At 41.5% G+C, this 16,836-nt stretch overlaps 1 protein-coding gene across 9 annotated transcripts in view; it reads right to left on the reverse strand.

Annotated features, from left to right (window-relative positions):
• The window catches only part of AIG1 (androgen induced 1), a 197,610-nt gene that overhangs the window by 101,108 nt on the left and 79,666 nt on the right, over positions 1–16,836 (reverse strand). The window contains exon 4 of one of the 9 annotated variants that reach the window (XM_039530649.1): positions 6,866–6,946. The exons of 7 other annotated variants lie outside the window; for them this stretch is intronic. In XM_039530649.1, coding sequence (XP_039386583.1) covers positions 6,875–6,946 — 72 coding nt within the window. In that variant the 3' untranslated portion in view covers positions 6,866–6,874. Of the gene's footprint in view, positions 1–6,865; positions 6,947–16,836 lie in introns of those variants that run through there. One more of the 9 variants, XR_005596264.1, reaches the window with a different exon arrangement.

Here is a 16,836-nt window from a genome sequence, read left to right on the forward strand (position 1 = left end):
TTTATTCTTACCTGATTACATGCTAATGGGTGTCAGCTGATGAGCTCTAGCATACACAACACTGCATTTTGTTAAGAATGGAAAAAGGTTACCATAAAAGCATTTTGTTCTCTAGCTATACAAAAGTATACCTGAAATACTATTAACTGAATGTATACAACATGCACTACTTTTAAGGATATTTCTACCTTTCCGTGTTCTTGTATGAACTGGTAAAAATATAAGCTTTTTTGTAGTGATTACATCCAAAGTGATTTGCTTCTGGGGTGTTTTTAGACTATTTTCTCCATTGGCTGTTAAACAATCAATCACCTCTTCTCCAATTATTTTACAAACTTATTAAAACAGGCTGTTGTACATTACAAACAGTACAGGCCATTTCCTCTCCAACCCAAGAAAAACTACATTTAAATTTTTCATTGGAATATAGTGTATTGTTCCTCTTGTGGATGAAAGGCACTATCTGAATATAAGCTATTATTAGTCATAATAGTGTATCATTTTCAATTTTGATCCTATTGTCTGCTTATGTTCTCTGGAAAAGGAGGAATACTTGAAATATGAATATAAAAGGGTCCTAGAAATCTCTGATGTCAGAGGACACAGAGAATAAGTTTGTTATTTTATCTGAGGAGGGAGAAAAGATCCTTATCCATATGTACATACAGGATGGTATAATCATTTTACCTTTATACAGTATTTTATATTTATTTCCTGAGAATCACAACAAGATAAAATGTGAACTAGCATCACAAAAATGCACCTGTTACAGAAAACTACTATACAGTTTAATCACTACAAAAGAATTGCACATGCTCACAAAAGATCATGTAGTCAGCTATGTAAATTGTGTTTTAAATAAACATTAAAAAATAAAATCAACATTCCCAAGCCTTCTGCATTTGACCATGTATTATCAGAATTATGGACGTGCACTATTAGATTGTAAACCAGTTTCTATCCTGTCCTGTGGTAGTACTGGTTTTAAAAATCACAACCAAATTTTAGGGCCAAATCCCTGGTTCCAGACAAGCTGTGCTCAGCATATAACTCAAAGAGGGAGGGAGTTTCTAAATCATCTTTCTGTTTGCCCAATCCTGTGGCTTTTTACTGGTCACTTGTGTGTATGATCATGGTTGTGAAAATGTCGGAATGTGCAATTTTCTGAAAACATGGCTTTCAACGTTTTAAAAAACAGCAAACTCAACAACATACATCTGAATGCTAAACCAATATTAAAGCAGGAAGGTTACAAATTCTGGAACTAGACTTCCTTATCTCTGGTGTCACAAAGTGAGTCACTTTCCATCATAATAGTGACCTGTAGAAAGCAGCTTATTTGACTATTTTAATATGCAGCACAAACTATGTGTTGCAGCCAATATGCACAAATAGGTCTTACTCTAAACTGGCTTCTTTTAAGAGGACATGATATTCTGAGAGTTAGCCAGGGAGCTGAGATAATGTATCACACTGATAGTTAAAGATACAGACAAAAAGAAACGAATACACAGAGATACTGACACCAGTCTACAGATACCACACAGATATGGTTTAAGCAGACACAGGGCTTGTCTACACTACAGGACTATTTCGAATCTACTTAAGTCGAATTTGTGGATTCGACCTTAATAAGTCGAATTTGTGTATCCATACTAAATACAGAGTCCACATTCACGGGCCAGCAAGCTATCCCACAGTTCCAATGCATGCTGGGGAAAATGACGCCACAGCACTGCGAGCATGGAGCCATCATCGCTGCACTTATGGCCCACCTCTTCCACAGTCAGATGCTGAGCAGTGGAGATCATGGTGGCAATGGGTCAAGTTCATGGTGCGATTCTGGAAACAAGCACAGACTGGTGGGACCGCATAGTGCTGCAGGTCTGGGATGACACAGAGTGGCTGCGAAACTTCAGGATGACACTTTCCTTGAACTGTGTGACTTGCTGTCCCCTGCCCTGAAGCGCCAGGACACAAGGATGCGAGCAGCCCTGACTGTGCAGAAGCGAGTGGCCATAGCCCTCTGGAAACTTGCATTGCTGTCATTCAAGTAGCCCACGCAATCGTTGAGCAACTGCTCTCAAAGGTAGTGACTGTCGGAAATGTCCAGGGCATCTTAGAATGGGATTCCCAAACTGCGGTGGGGCTATAGATGGGACTCACATCCCTATCCTGGCACCAGCCCAGCGAGTACATTAACCGAAAGGGCTACTTTTCAATGGTGCTGCAAGCTGTGGTGGACCATAGGCAACATCAACGTCGGGTGGGCGGGCAAGGTTCATGACGCGTGTGTTCAGGAACTCTGGTCTGTTTAGACAGGCAGGCACTTTCTTCCCGGACCACAAAATAACGGTTGGGGATGTGCAGATGCCTACAGTGATCCTCGGGACCCGGCCTACCCGCTAATGCCCTGGCTCATGAAGCCCTATACAGGCGCCTTGGACACTGAAAAGGAACTCTTCAACTACCGGCTGAGCAAGTGCAGAATGGTGGTGGAGTGTGCTAGATGGCGGACCTTACTGACTCGCTCGGACATCAGCGAAAGAATATCCCGTAGTTATTGCTGCTTGCTGTGTGCTCCACAATCTCTGTGAGAGCAAGGGCGAGACCTTGGAGGTTGAGGCAAATCGCCTGGCTGCTGTTTATGATCAGCCAGACACCCGTGCTGAGAGAATATCCCAGCGGAAGCGATATGCATCAGGAGGCTTTGGTTTCCTCGCAGAGCAGGGTAACCTGTGACTGTCCACTTGATTTTAAGAGAGCCTGATCATAAACCAAGTTTTCCCCACTTCCCAAGGACGTTTTAAAACTAAGGACATGTTTTAGTAATTAATAATAAATCTTTCGTTGACTTTGCATTTCTGTTTCTTCGTTGAAACATGGAAGCATTCTGTGCTGGTTAAGGTGTGCACTGATGGGTGGGTTTGCAGGAGGATAGGGGTTACCATGACGGCTGTGGGTTTGGGCGTTGGAAGGGTGAGGGTGTGGGGAAGGGTGAGTATCTGCCCCTGGATGAGGTCTCTTTCACCGGGAGGATCGTGACTACGGTCCAAATGCATGTGAAGGAAGCCTGCCTTTACATTCGGGATGTCAGGCACCAGGACCCTGCACAAGCATACACATCAAGGAAAGACCGGGCAGCATACACCACACATACTGTCCCTGGTGCCTAGGTTCTGCAGTCTGTGTGTGCCCTGCAGTGGACCCGGCAGCCACGTCTGTAGCATGGCACTGTGGGCTATGCAGTGACATTACAATTCCCCACAGAACAACAGAAAGTCTTCTGACACCAGAAACGTGTGAAACAGTCAGTAACACCAAACCGCTTTTAATAATGTAATACACAGTGGGGTTTGAACTTGGAGTTGGGACTGGTTGATGCTGTAAAGAAAGAGCTTGTACAAATTGCGACAGTTGTCTCTAACATTATCGGTGTGCTGCGGTGCAGGGACAGTTCTCACGGCCCCTACCGCCTCCGTCTTGTCACTTTGGGTGAGGACAGGACTTCTTGGCGTTGGAGCGGTTGCAGATGCACTGCAGGGCTCTCTCCTCCTGACTGCGGTCTTGCAGAACATCTACATCATTAGACCAAGCAGCGTTTGAGTCGCCTGCTGGTCTTCCTGCTGCCACCTATCCTCCCGTTCCAGGTGTGTGCGATGCTGCTGACACAGGCTCTCCTCGACTGTCTCTGCTCTGCCGCCTCCGCTCTGGAGCTGGCCATCAGTTCCTGGAACATGTCGTCCCTTGTCTTTCTAATCCGAGCCAGCCTCGGGATGGCGGGCAGTCCGGGAAGGAGCCAAGCTGTGTGATGTGAAAAAGTAGGTGATTTCCTTGAACACATACATGTTTGCCAACAGTAAACACAGTCTAGTCAGTTTCAGTGAACAAGACCAAAGAGGGAACCAAGTCTCAGGAGATCTCAGAACTAGTCCGAGATTTGAATACGCTCTCATCGCCATTGCACTGGAGAGCAAAGATAGCTGCATCCTCTTGCACAAAGTCCTGGTAAGCCTTACAGTACATACTGCTTATCAGTTACTGGTTAGCTGTGCTCTCCTGCTAAAGGCAATGTGCAAAGCAGAAAGGATAAGCCTTTGCAGCCCCTCCGATCAATGCATGCTTGTTCTCTGTGGCCTCCGTGGCTGTTAGGCGAGGGTCATTGTTATGCAACCTAATTGTAAACCATTAACAATAGTAACACTACACTAATTGCCCTACTTAGATGCAGTATTTGCAGACCGAGATCACCCTGAGGCGGGTCACTGCACAGACCAGGACCATATGCAGCAATGCTAGTAGAGGCGATGGTTCCACTCTATATTCGGATGTCCTGGCGTGGAAGAGTCTGCTTCGAACCTCATGCGGAGGCTTTGTGAGGAACTGAATGACACCTTCGTAGAAATGTCGCTAGAGGACTATTTTTCTATCCCCATTTGTGTGGACCTTCTCTTTATATAGTTTAATATATATTATAGTTTAATATTTAGAATGTTTTAAATTGTAAATATTTAGAATTTTTAAAGTCCAGTTGTGTGGACCTTCTCTTCATAGAATTTAATATATATTATAGTTTAAGATTTAGAATTTTGTAAATACTGTTTCTATTTTTTCTATAACAATGTTATAAAAATAAATGTTTATACGTGTGTTGCACTTACCGCCTGATCCTTCCCTGAGTCCGAGTCCTGGTTGGGCAGGGACGGTTGGTAGGGATCTCTGTGAGGTGATGAAGAGATCCTGGCTGTCAGGAAAGCGGGAGTGGGTTCGAGGTCGCCTGCGCCGTCCTCTAAAGACCCTTCCTCATCTTCCCCATCGGCGAACAGGAGGGGAACTGTCTACACTATTCCGTCCTCGAGTCCACCGTCACTGGTGGGGCACTGGTGGCAGAGCCACCTAGAATGGCATGCAGTGCCTCGTAGAAGCGGCATGTCTGGGTTGCCGCTCTGACTTTTGATACCCTTGTCTTAGGTCCTTCACTTTCACGCGCACTGCATCGCATCCCGGCTGTATCCTTTGTCTTTCATGGCTTTAGAAACCTTCCGCTTGTTGGAGCGCAGCGAGAGCACAGACTCCTCGCCCCACCCAGCGATCAGATCCTGGACTTCCCGGTCACTCCATGCTGGGGACCTCTTTCTATTCTGGGATTGCCCGGACTCCTCTGCTGGAGAGCTCTGCATCGTTGCAGGTGCCGCCCGATGTGCAACCAGAACGTCAGATTCAAACCGCCCAGACAGGAAAATGAATTCAAATTTTCGCGGGTCATTTCCTGTGTGGCTGGCCAGAGAATCCAAGCTCGGACTGCTGTCCAGAGCGTCAACAGAGTGGTGCACTGTGGCTGCTAAGTTCGATTAGCATCCACACCAAGCCTAATTCGAGCTAGCAAGTGCAGCGTTACTCCACCTGCCGGGTGAACTAAAGAGCCCTCTAGTTCGAATTAAATGGCTTCCTGGTGTGGACGGTTGAGCGGTTAGTTCGAATTAACGCTGATAAATTCGAATTAAAGTCCTAGTGTAGACCAGGCCACAGATCTTGTATTAACATTAGGATAAATGTTATCAGGACTTGAGATTCAGGGGAAAAAACTGTCTTCTCACCACGCAAATATTAAATACACCTGCCCTGTTAATATATTTACATGTCCAATAGTAACAGCAGCAAGTTGGCTCAAGTCTCACTAGCAGCATCATTACACCATCAACTTCCTCCCCCGTCTCTGTAATTAACAGAACTGTGGGATGTTTCCCAGAGGACATGCAATGCACAGTAAGACATATGAATGAAACATATTTTCCTTTCCCTCTTCTTTCCTTTTTTCTTCTATAATTCTCTCCCCCCTCTCAGTTCCTCTTTCACCATTTTGTCTTTCTCTCTTCCTGTTGTCTACACTGTTTTCTGCTCCCATTTTCATTCCCTTGCCTTTCATTTATTTATTTTTTGTCACAAGCTGGAGCAACATCTGCTTTTTGTTTTGTGATCTGTCCCTGTTCCCCCCGATCAGATGCACCTCCCCTGCCTGTCTTTCCATCATAGTCGGCTGTCCCTCCCTGACATCTCTCTCATTCTATTCTCCTTGCTTTTCCCTTCCTTTCTTTCCCTTGCTGGTCACATTTCTTGCCTTCATCCCTGTTTCCTGCCAGAATGAGTTACGTTCCCGTGTGGGTAGTGATAGGTGGCTTGCACAAAAATGATCTGACATGGGGAGTTCAACTTAATACAAACTTTTAACTTGTAATAATACTTCTTTTCAGTGGGGATCAGATCTAGGAACATTCAACTGACATTAAGAAATCAAGTGCATTTTATGAGAGATTATGACATTCCAGGGTGCAAGCCAGACCAGTAAGGCAGTGTGTCACCCTTGCCCTGCAACCTGGGGTGCCTCACAATGCTTTGCTGCTGTAGCTTCCAACCTGGGCTTCTCACAAACAGCATGCAGGTCAGACCTTGAGTGTCTGTGTATAGCTGTTGCCTGCCAGCATACTCCAGTCATACTCTGGCTTTCACCAGCCTTGGTTACCATTTGCAGGGTGACCGAAGTCCCAATCCCAAATTTTCCCAAAATGTGTGTTCTCCAGTGTCCTGGACAGTTCAGAGATTTTAGGTCTGTTGCCCCTCTAAGAGGATCAATATTCAACAGTCTGCTACTTTAAATGAAGTTACCCCACAGCCCAGTTGAACAAAACACTGGATTAGTTTTGATTAAAGAATAAAACTAGTTTATTTAACTACAAGAAGATAGGTTTTAAGTGGGTACTAGTATAAGGCATCAAAGTCAGAAATGGTTACAAGAGAAATAAAGATAAAACACTTCCTACTACTAAAACATAACTAACTAGACTAGGTTCAAAGAGAAGTCCCTTACCATATGTTCTCAATAACATTGCTGACCAAATTCCCAGGTCAGAATCTGCTTCCAAAATCCAACGGGTGTTTCTTTTGTCGCCTTAGGTGAAAGAGAGAAAGATGGATAGGGAGAGAGAACTTGGTGTGTTCTTGCCCCTCGCTTTTATAGTTCAGTCACCCTGTGAAATGCATTTTCCTGAGGGTTACCCCTAGATAAAGTTCATTCCCACTGTAATGATGGAGACAAAGGAGTTGTTAGCGAAAGAGGTTCCATGCTGTTGTTTTGCTAAGATGCAAATCTGTTTGTTCCTGCTCCCCTTCCTTGCCAAAGGATGGTCACTTGATAGGTGATTGACCATCAGCTTTGGTGACACCTGGCTAGAGGCGTCAGCTTGTCTATTGTTTAAACAGTTAACTGATTAAAGGGAGAGGGTCCAGGGTTGCTCTTGGGGCCAGTTGGCCGGCTGTTGGGCTGGGTTCAGCTGGCTGGCCAGCCGGTTGGGGCCAGGGCCGGTTGGCTGGCCAGTGCGGCTGGGGTCTGGTGTGGCGCAGCTGAGCTCCGAGGTCCAGCCTGTGTGGCTGAGGTCCAGCGTGTCACAGACGGGTCTGTCCGGCAGGGCCGGGGTCCAGCCAGCGCAGCATGGGGTTAATAGTTAATGTCGGTTAACAAGTAAGCCTAATGCTTATCGGTTAACCGGTTAACATTTTACATCCCTAGTAGGGAGTGAATACAGAGGTGCATTCTGTCACAGAGACCGGTCATCGTTATACTGTAGTTTCTTTTGTAAGTCTTGGAGGAGGCTGTGTGTGTTTCCTGTAGACCACAAATGCACTAACTGGAAATGACTGATAATCAGGAGCACCCAACACATATGTTCAGCAAGGAGTGCTATCTCAGACCTACACTACAATGAGTAAACTCACTTGGCAGGTGCATAGTATTGTTAAGGCACAAATCCTAATTTTACAGAAAATGGCTTGTGCTTTTTTGTATTAGGTAAAGGGTCTTTTTTCAGAATGTCAGGGGTTGTCACTCTCATAATCCAGCATTTTTTATCCAGGTGCCTCTCAGTTTCTGGATGCTATGCTGACACAAGTTCTGACATACATCCAGTTTCCAAGCACTCCACACAAGTAACAGAAAACCAAGATAAGTTTTTATGTTATTGCTGTTTTTCTTCCCAGTGTGTGTGGATAATTGATACCACTGTATTCATGTTCCAGTTGTGGGAATGGCAGATAATGAAGAGATATATCAGAAGATGTAGCATAACCACAGCATGAACATGCAAGAAGTGTTCAAAGCCAGGAAAGTTATTTTCAGTGTTCTAGTTAAATGTCCTGAGCCCACAAGTGATGTCTACTTATTTGGTATTCCATCGTTTAGACAGCTGTTCAAGTAATGGATATTTATTCTGCGTGAAACAGGGTTCATTAGTAAATTGTATACTTACTGTGCTTTCTATCAGTAAACCTTTCAATTAATGTCATAGGCAAGTGTCTACACTCTGAAACATTAATTAAAGATCCCGTTTCTGAATCTTTATAATCAGACTCTGATGTTTTTTATAGATATATATAAAAAGAGAGCTCAATTAAACTGAAGGATCCTTGAGATGCTTACCATGGATTTAGATATCAATCGAGCAGAGAGACTACATTACAATTCACTTCCAGCAAGCCTGTCAGATGTTAGCAGCTATGGGGGTATTGAATTAAATGGCCCATAAATGGGGTGTTCTTGTACAAGAAGCAGTATGAATTGTTAAATGAACTTTAGTCCACAGTCTTCTACTAGAGCCTGTCTGCAAAGGGACAGGGGGCAGCATGCTAGTTAGAGACAATATGGATGAAACAAAAAAACATGGGTCGTCTCCTTAGTTGTTCCTCACAAAGACTCATTGAGCAACTGGCCTGATTCTGAGCTCCTGATGGAGTGACTAAGGAACTGTAGGTTTGTAAATAACTTTTACCTGATCTATACAGGCCAGGTCACAATGAGCTTTGATCCAAAGCATCTTTCATGTGGCTTCCCTATTTCTGCATTGGCCTGAATCATTCTTGAATGAAAAAGAAAATTGAGTATCAACGCTTTCTTCTGGCATTAGTCCTCTGCTTCTCCAAATTCACTAGATCTGTAAGATGTGTTTGTTACAAAAAGTAATAACAGGACACATCAGAGCACTGGATCCATCCCACTCTTCAATTGTCTGAATCTTTAATTTGAGCTGACAATAATGAAGAGGGGAGAGAATCTGTAAGAGAGGCTGGAAATGTATCATTTGGGACATGCTCCGCTCCATAATTCATTTCCATGTCTCCTACATGTCCCTTTTTGGCATGTATGCTTCCACTTAAACCAAAGTGAGCTAAGAGGTCTTTCTAATAATCCTTTTGTTTTCAGTAAACATCATCAAAGAATAAGCAACATAAAAAAAGGAAAATATCATATTAAAAACTACACTGATACATGATCCATACAATAATCAACTTTCCAGCACCGTAAAGGCAGCCCATATTTCCCACAAGATTCTCTCCTCTGTATTTTCATATTGATAGCTCATCATTTCTGATCTTTGAACCCATTAAACAGTTCAGTAATAAAAGTTTTACTACTCTGTGTTATCTTCCTTGCCACAAATTAAATTGATTCAAATATATATACACACATGCACACACGTAACCGAAAACATCCCAGATTCCTAGAAAATATTTATATATATATTTAAACATTATTTTAAGAATCTGGGATGTTCTCAGTTAGAAATGAACACGGATTCTTGTGCAAACCGTGTGATAACTTGGATAAATTCTATATGCAGGCCTGCTAACATGTTGCTGTGTAAGTGTAAAGTACTGCATTATTATAATTACTATTAGAGTGCGTGTTGTACATGTGGTAGGCACTGAGTGTCGTCAGCTCTAAATGAAGCCAATGAGAATTGAGGACACTTTACATCGCCTTACAACCTGTCAGGATGAGACTCAATGTTTAAGGGTATGTCTACGCTACAGCAGCATAGCTGGTAGTTGTACTGTTATAGTGCCACAGCGCAGAAGCTTCTTACATCAGTGAAAGTGGTATTTCCGTCAGTGTACTTAATACAACCCTGCAAGAGGCAGCAAGAATTCTTCCATCGACATAGTTGCATCTATACTGGGAGTTAGGTTGACCTAAGTATGTCATACAGGGCATGACATTTTTCACAGTCCAGTTGCATTACTAGGTTGGTCTGATTTGAAAGTGTAGACCAGACCTAAGAATTTGTTTTCATTGTAACTGAGCTTGAATTAGAACACTTGAATTACTTCACCTGAAGTAGCTCAAGTGAGCGGAACGAGAGTAAGGACACTGCAAAACAACAGTGGAGCTACATGGCATAATTGGATTAGCAGACTGATTGGATTAGCAAAGTGATTGGATTAGCATTTGATGACTTGTAACTTGAACTGCTGCATCCTCACTGCATTACTAGCTCAACCTACAGCAGCATTCAAGCTTTGCCCCTCCCATCCCTTCCAGGCCAGCCAGATCTAGTTTAAAGGACCTAGCCAGATGTTAACTTGAGTTAGATGTTTGTGTATGTGGATGGGAGTTGAGTTAGGGACAAACCTAGAGTTAAAACTCAAGCTAAGAATGTATGCAGTGAAGACAAGTCCTAGAAATATACATGTGTCACTTCATCCACCGCTGACATGTAGCCACAATATGACATAAATTTTACCCAGGACCAATGACACAACAGTTTAAAGTAACTGAAGCTTATTTTTTAATTAACAATACTTAAGATTATGTAGGGATATTAAAGAAGGTTTATATTGAGCATGGTTTATATGAAAAATGAACATGGTTTATATGAAAAATGATTTATTGTTAGAAATAATTTATTGTTAATTGATACTTTATAACTTAAGATTTATGTTAGAAGTAAATTTGTGATTCCCAGCATTTAGCCTCTAACCTGCAAGCCACCAGCTGTGTCTGTGTAAAGCCTGCTCAAAGAGATACTTGGTATAAAACTTGTTAAGCTCAAAGAAATACTTTGTATAAAACTTGTTAAACATTAATTATCTCTAGGTAAGCCAAAACAGTAGCTGTTATAGTGTATAGATAGAGACCCCCACCCTCTGTAAGTTTTCATCTCACTTTATCTTTGCTTGTTAAAAGACAGGGAGTCTCACATAAATTGGTAACACCCCAAAAAGTAAAGAGACAGTGAAATAGATGTGATTAAGATAGAGAATGTATGTGACTGAATGGTTAGGGAGTCACCAGCCTGAAGAATTCAGTGTCGGCTGAAGAAGGTGTCAAGTGGGATCAACCAGATGACCCCCAGAGGGCAAACTGGAATCCACCCACCACACCTCAAAGGAAGGAAAAACAAAACACCTATTAACATGGAGCCAGCCATCTGCTGATTGATTTAGCAACAGCAAAATGAAGCAACTCTCATGAACTGACATAGGAATAAATTCCTATAAAACTGGACTCTAAAGACTGAGGACTTTGAGTCTATGGTTCTGATACCAACCTCCAGGAGCATCAGATGCATCTGACACAGACTCGGCTCCATCCTCATGACCAAGATACCTGGCCAGTAACTTGGCATGAGCAACATCTAGGCTGGTAACTATAACATCTATACAGAACCTGAATGAATGATTGTGTGAATGAATATGTGTGTGTGTGTGTATAAGGAATAAGTAGTAATAGAAACAAGTAGAAAAACATTGTTTTTTGTTTTGTTATGGTATTTACAATAAATGTGGCATCTTTGCCTTATCCCTCTTAATAAGATCCTGCTGGTTTTTATTATATTGGTATAACAATTACTGGAGATCCAAGTCTGAAAGCGAGTTATTAGAAAGTGGGCCCACAGAACTGAGCAATGACATAGTGAGAGTCATGAGGTTGAAGCACTTTTAAAACAATACGGATCTTTGGTGATGTAAGAGAAAAAACACAAAGTATATCCAGAGCAAAGGACCCTACAGCAAAGACTTGAATAACAACTTGTCTGATGAAGGGATTCAGTTTTAGAACTAATTCAACCAAACTAGCAAGGCTGTGTTCAGTTGTGCAGTCTGCTAAAATTACAAAACATTTGATAAAGAGAGGAAATAAGCCCACCTGGTTAACGATTTATAAACAGGTATTGCTTGATGTAATCACATTGTTCTCAGATAATCTGCTCAGTATAAAATGAAGATGTAGCCTGTGGTTTACACAACTATATACTCAACCTGAGTTATTTAGGGGTGGCATTCACTTCACTAAATGAAACAGGTCAAATCCTAGCTCACTAAATTCAATGGCATTGACTTCAGTGAAATCACTATTTCATGTCAGTTCTTTGTTTTGTCTTACACAAATTTCTGTGTATAACAAAAATCATACATACTTTACTCAATCTAGATACTCTGGCCTCTTTACACCATAGTATGTGATGTAAGCATCAATATAAGGATTATTACTGTTTAGAGAAGAGCAAATCAAATACTGTACTAAATATGTCAAATAGCATGGAGCTATTTCAGGCAACCGAATATGGTCCAGTTACTATTTCTTCCTGTTTTAATTTACAGTGTCAGTTTAAAGAAACATTATATTGCCATTGTTTTCAATTGTTCTTAAAATTTATTTGTCCACTCCATGAACAGAAACTGGTCCAATAAAAGATATCTCACTTACCTTGTCTGCTCTTAAAAATATAGTTACTTTGAATTATATTTAAGTGTAAAGTGTCCTGAAATAGCATATTTTATTAAAAATAAATTGTTAAAAACAGGTTAATGTTAAGTGTGTTTCAGTGGAATCTAGCTAATATCTAACAACAGTTGATAACACTTCCCTTTAAAAAATTCTTCATCTTTTAAAAGCCAAACATTTGGACACAATGAATAGGTTCTCCATGTAAATCCTTCATCATTCACTATCACTGCACTTCACTTCTGCCTACCCAGACTTAATTTTGTTCCCTTGCTCTGTTCTGCAATGGAAATATGCTGCTGGATATACACCGCTACCTCGATATAACGCCACCTGATATAACACGAATTCGGATATAACACGGTAAAGCAGCGCTCCGGGAGGGTGTGGGGGAGGGGGGCTGTGCACTCGGGTGGATCAAAGCAAGTTCAATACAACACAGTTTCACCTATAACCCGGTAAGATTTTTTGGCTCCCAAGGACAGCGTTCTATCGAGGTAGAGGTGTATATGATTTTATATATTGTTTATTAGATGTTTGTATTTGTTTTAAAGAAATACAGTTCCAGGTTACATTAAATTGTGTCTGAATTCTATACAAGTTCTAATAATGTGATGTGTTGGTGGAATAGAAGAATATTTGTTATGAGTGAGTGAACTAACTGCTGTTAATCAGCGTATGATGTTGTGGACTTTTATAAGCATACAGTACTTAGCCTTGCAAGTTTATATGTATTAATTATATTCTGTACCATATAACACATCTAGATGTTTTTTGTAGAGAGTAAAGGTATTATATATGTTTAGTGTTCTAGTAAATGAAAAATTTAAATCCCTTGATAGAATTATAATATTATAATCTTCTAGTAATTTGTTACTTTGATCACAGAAAATTTCAGGGACAACAATGAGGTTGGGTTGGTGACTGATTATTTAACAGTGAGATATTTATTGGCTGTTTCTCATAAACATTCATTTCTAGACAGTCTAACATTTGTTTACTTTAAAGGGCGAAGAATTGTTCAGAAATAGTGTTAGCTAGACTGCATTGTGTACACATGAAAATTGCTCTGTATGGCCGAGACACGTTGTAGCTGCAGATAACAGGAAAATGGGGGGGAGGGAGAGGAGAGACACAAAATATTGTAACCTAACACTTAGAGGCCCACACAGATCTACACAGAGCATTTCCTCCTGACCCAATGCACAGAGTCAGGACTCAGGCTTTCTTCAGACGGTTCCAAAAATTCAAAAAAAAGAGCAAAAGAAATGATAGTGAAAGAGCAAACTATCTCTCACTCACGAAGTCTCTTTAACCAGTATAGAAATACCATCGGTGCTGGAACTTGGGGTGCTGGGAGTACTACTGCACTCCCGGCTTGAAGTGGTAACAACAACCCAAATACATGGTTTCCACCTTCAGCATCCCCACTATAAAATTGTTTCAGCACCACTGACCAATACCACTAGTTTCCAGTCCCTCTGGCCTGGACTTGGACAGAGAAAACACTCCTCCTTCCTCTCAAGGCCTTCCCCAAGGTTTCAACTTCTATCCCTGCTTTAATAGGCTCTTACTTGACCCTTTTTCTGCCTATCCTGCTGTGCTGTTTATTTGATTATGAAGCTATTTGTTACATATTTTTGTAATTCTTCCCCATTGGGCCTGTCACCTCTCACCCCCACTCATCCGTTAACCTCTCCCGCCCCCAAAAAAGCCTTAACAGTCTCAGCAAGACAAAGGGAAACAAAACAAATGGAGAGTCTGTAGGCCAAGCCAGTCAGGAAAATGTTTACAATTTGAAAGACAGGTATATTTGCAAAACACTATTCCTATTCTGATATTTGGTAATATTCTGGGGTGGGGGTGGGAGGGGGAAACGAAATCTACTCTGGAATGAGAGGCTGCCCAAAAAATGTCAGGGGAAATCAGTTTATTTTGGGGGAAGATACAAAGAGAATGAAAAATTAGACTTATAAGAGGATGAAAGCTCCAACCTCATCTTAGGCTCTGCTACCACCGCTCCAAAATAAATTATAGATGCATTTTATTGTTGTCAGAAGGCATCAACAGGCCCTCCTTGAGTTACATGCAGTTATTTCTGTCTGGCCTAAAAACCCCAGGTAGGACTAGCATAAGAAGAAGCAGTGATCAATTCCTGTTCCCTCTTTAGGGCTGCACCAAGGAAGATCCCCCAGCTTCCTCTAATTAGGATCTAAAATAAGAATATCCTCAAATATTTGGATATATGCCCATACTACTACTGATCATAATTAATCAGGGTTGATTCCCTATGTGGTTACCAAGGTAACCATAGATTTCATGATTGCTCCTGTTTAAAAGAAACAGCAACATATCCATAACTTTTCCCAATAAAGAATTTTTGCAAGTTGAAGGGTGGGTTGATAGGATGTTAACTGGGAGTTAATTAGAGTTGTCAGAATATTGTCAAAACAACAACAAAAATGGCTTTTCGACCAAACAATTTTTCGTATATGTGGAAAATTTTCATTTTGATTGACTCTCTCTCATCATAAGACAAACCCCTGCCCCTAAACTGCAAATGGTTTAGTTTCAAAGCATTTCCCAACCAGCTATAGTTGTTAACACTTGAGGCAGCTGTTGAGCATTGAGTGCTGTGCCACTGGACTGAATGGGAGGCCAATAGAGAGCAGGAACTCATCAACTGTTCTCTATTGGACTTTCACTGACAGATTTAATTCCTTTGGGGTCGTAAGTCTTCTCTACGGGCTTTGGTTTATAAAGCACGGTTCCAATAAAGCAACTCTTGTCTTCAAAAGTTATCAAAATGTACTAAAAATTGGGAGAATAAACTTTAATTTGGGTACAAAATAATGCCTCTAACTTCTGACTTTTCTAAACTATATTGCCACGACTTCTGCCCTTTTCACCAAAAACACCTCCATGACACTTCCTAAAACCTCCCATGTCAAAACAATAGGCCTGCTCATAGACTCATAAATAAAGTGCTAATATACTGAGGGTACTTTAAGAGCAGAAGGTATTTCTCTCCAGAGGAAAATCCCCCAAACCTCATATTCTGATAGGCAACTCATCAGAATGAATTAGAATGAAAGCCGGTGAAGATAATGTAATGGGTAAAACATCAGATAAAATTAGATTAAAAGATGGTGAAAAGCCCAACAGCAAGAAGTCTCCCTTGTGACCCAGCCAAAGTAACACTTGGATAAATAGAGACTGACAAGGCAAACAATTCCTTCACAAAAGACGTTCAAAAGTGCCTTCTACGATACTTAAAGTTGAAAATTAAAAATGTCCCAGATGTTTGCATGCAGTTCATTTCAGCAAATGCTACAATGTGCAAAGATTTTAAACAAAACCCCTCTTCACATGTTTCAGCAAATCTACATTTCTTCACAACAACATGGGCTTGAATTGCCCTTCAGGTTTGTGGTCTGGATGATAAGACTTCCTGAATACACAGGGCCTTCCATTATCATCTGCTTCACAATGGAGGTCCATGAAAAAATGTCACAAGTGAGGCATTTTCAGTATGGAGAACATCACCTGGGAGGAATGTCCTCAGAGTTGGCATGATGCTGCGTGGAAAATATGAATTTATGTACAGCTTGGCAGCCTTTGTGAGTGCTTAGTGGATGACTTCAGAATTGACAGGGGGAGGTCTGAACAGACACGGGAAGATCCACCAGCAAGAGAGCATGTTACATCATATCGTTCCCTCTAAAACCAGCATATAACATGGCAAAGTATCTGGCAGAAGTTACAGCTCAGTTAGCAGTAGTGATTCCCAGGCTGCTCCCTATACACACAGGGAAACAATAAATAACTATAGCCAGTTTGCGTACACCCCAGGAACATGAAACAATTAATCAAGATCAACGTTTGTGAGCAGTTCTGATCTGCTCTGGCCATGTGGTGCATACTCCTTGAAGGATGGCCTCTGTTGTAGCTACAGATTAACAGTGCCAAATGGTTTGCCATGCTCTGATGCCAACAGAAAGGTATAATAAAATATCTCACACAGGCCCAGTCAGACAAGATGTGTGAAACAAGCATGAAATCTGTGAGCTCAGTATTGCATGTACTGCAGTAAGCGCCTGGAAACAAAGTGGGCTCTTAATCAAATGCTTTTCTTCATCCACAAAATGCCACATTAGTTGAAGGCTGGCAAGAATATCCTACTATTTCAGAGGCATAGCACTGCCTCTTGAAAAGGGGCTGGGACAAAGATATGCCCCTTGTACTGTGGCAGATACACCATTTTTTCTCCAATAGCATTT

This window comes from Mauremys reevesii, linkage group 3, assembly GCF_016161935.1.
Source record: "Mauremys reevesii isolate NIE-2019 linkage group 3, ASM1616193v1, whole genome shotgun sequence".
NCBI classification, from domain to species: Eukaryota; Metazoa; Chordata; order Testudines; family Geoemydidae; genus Mauremys; species Mauremys reevesii.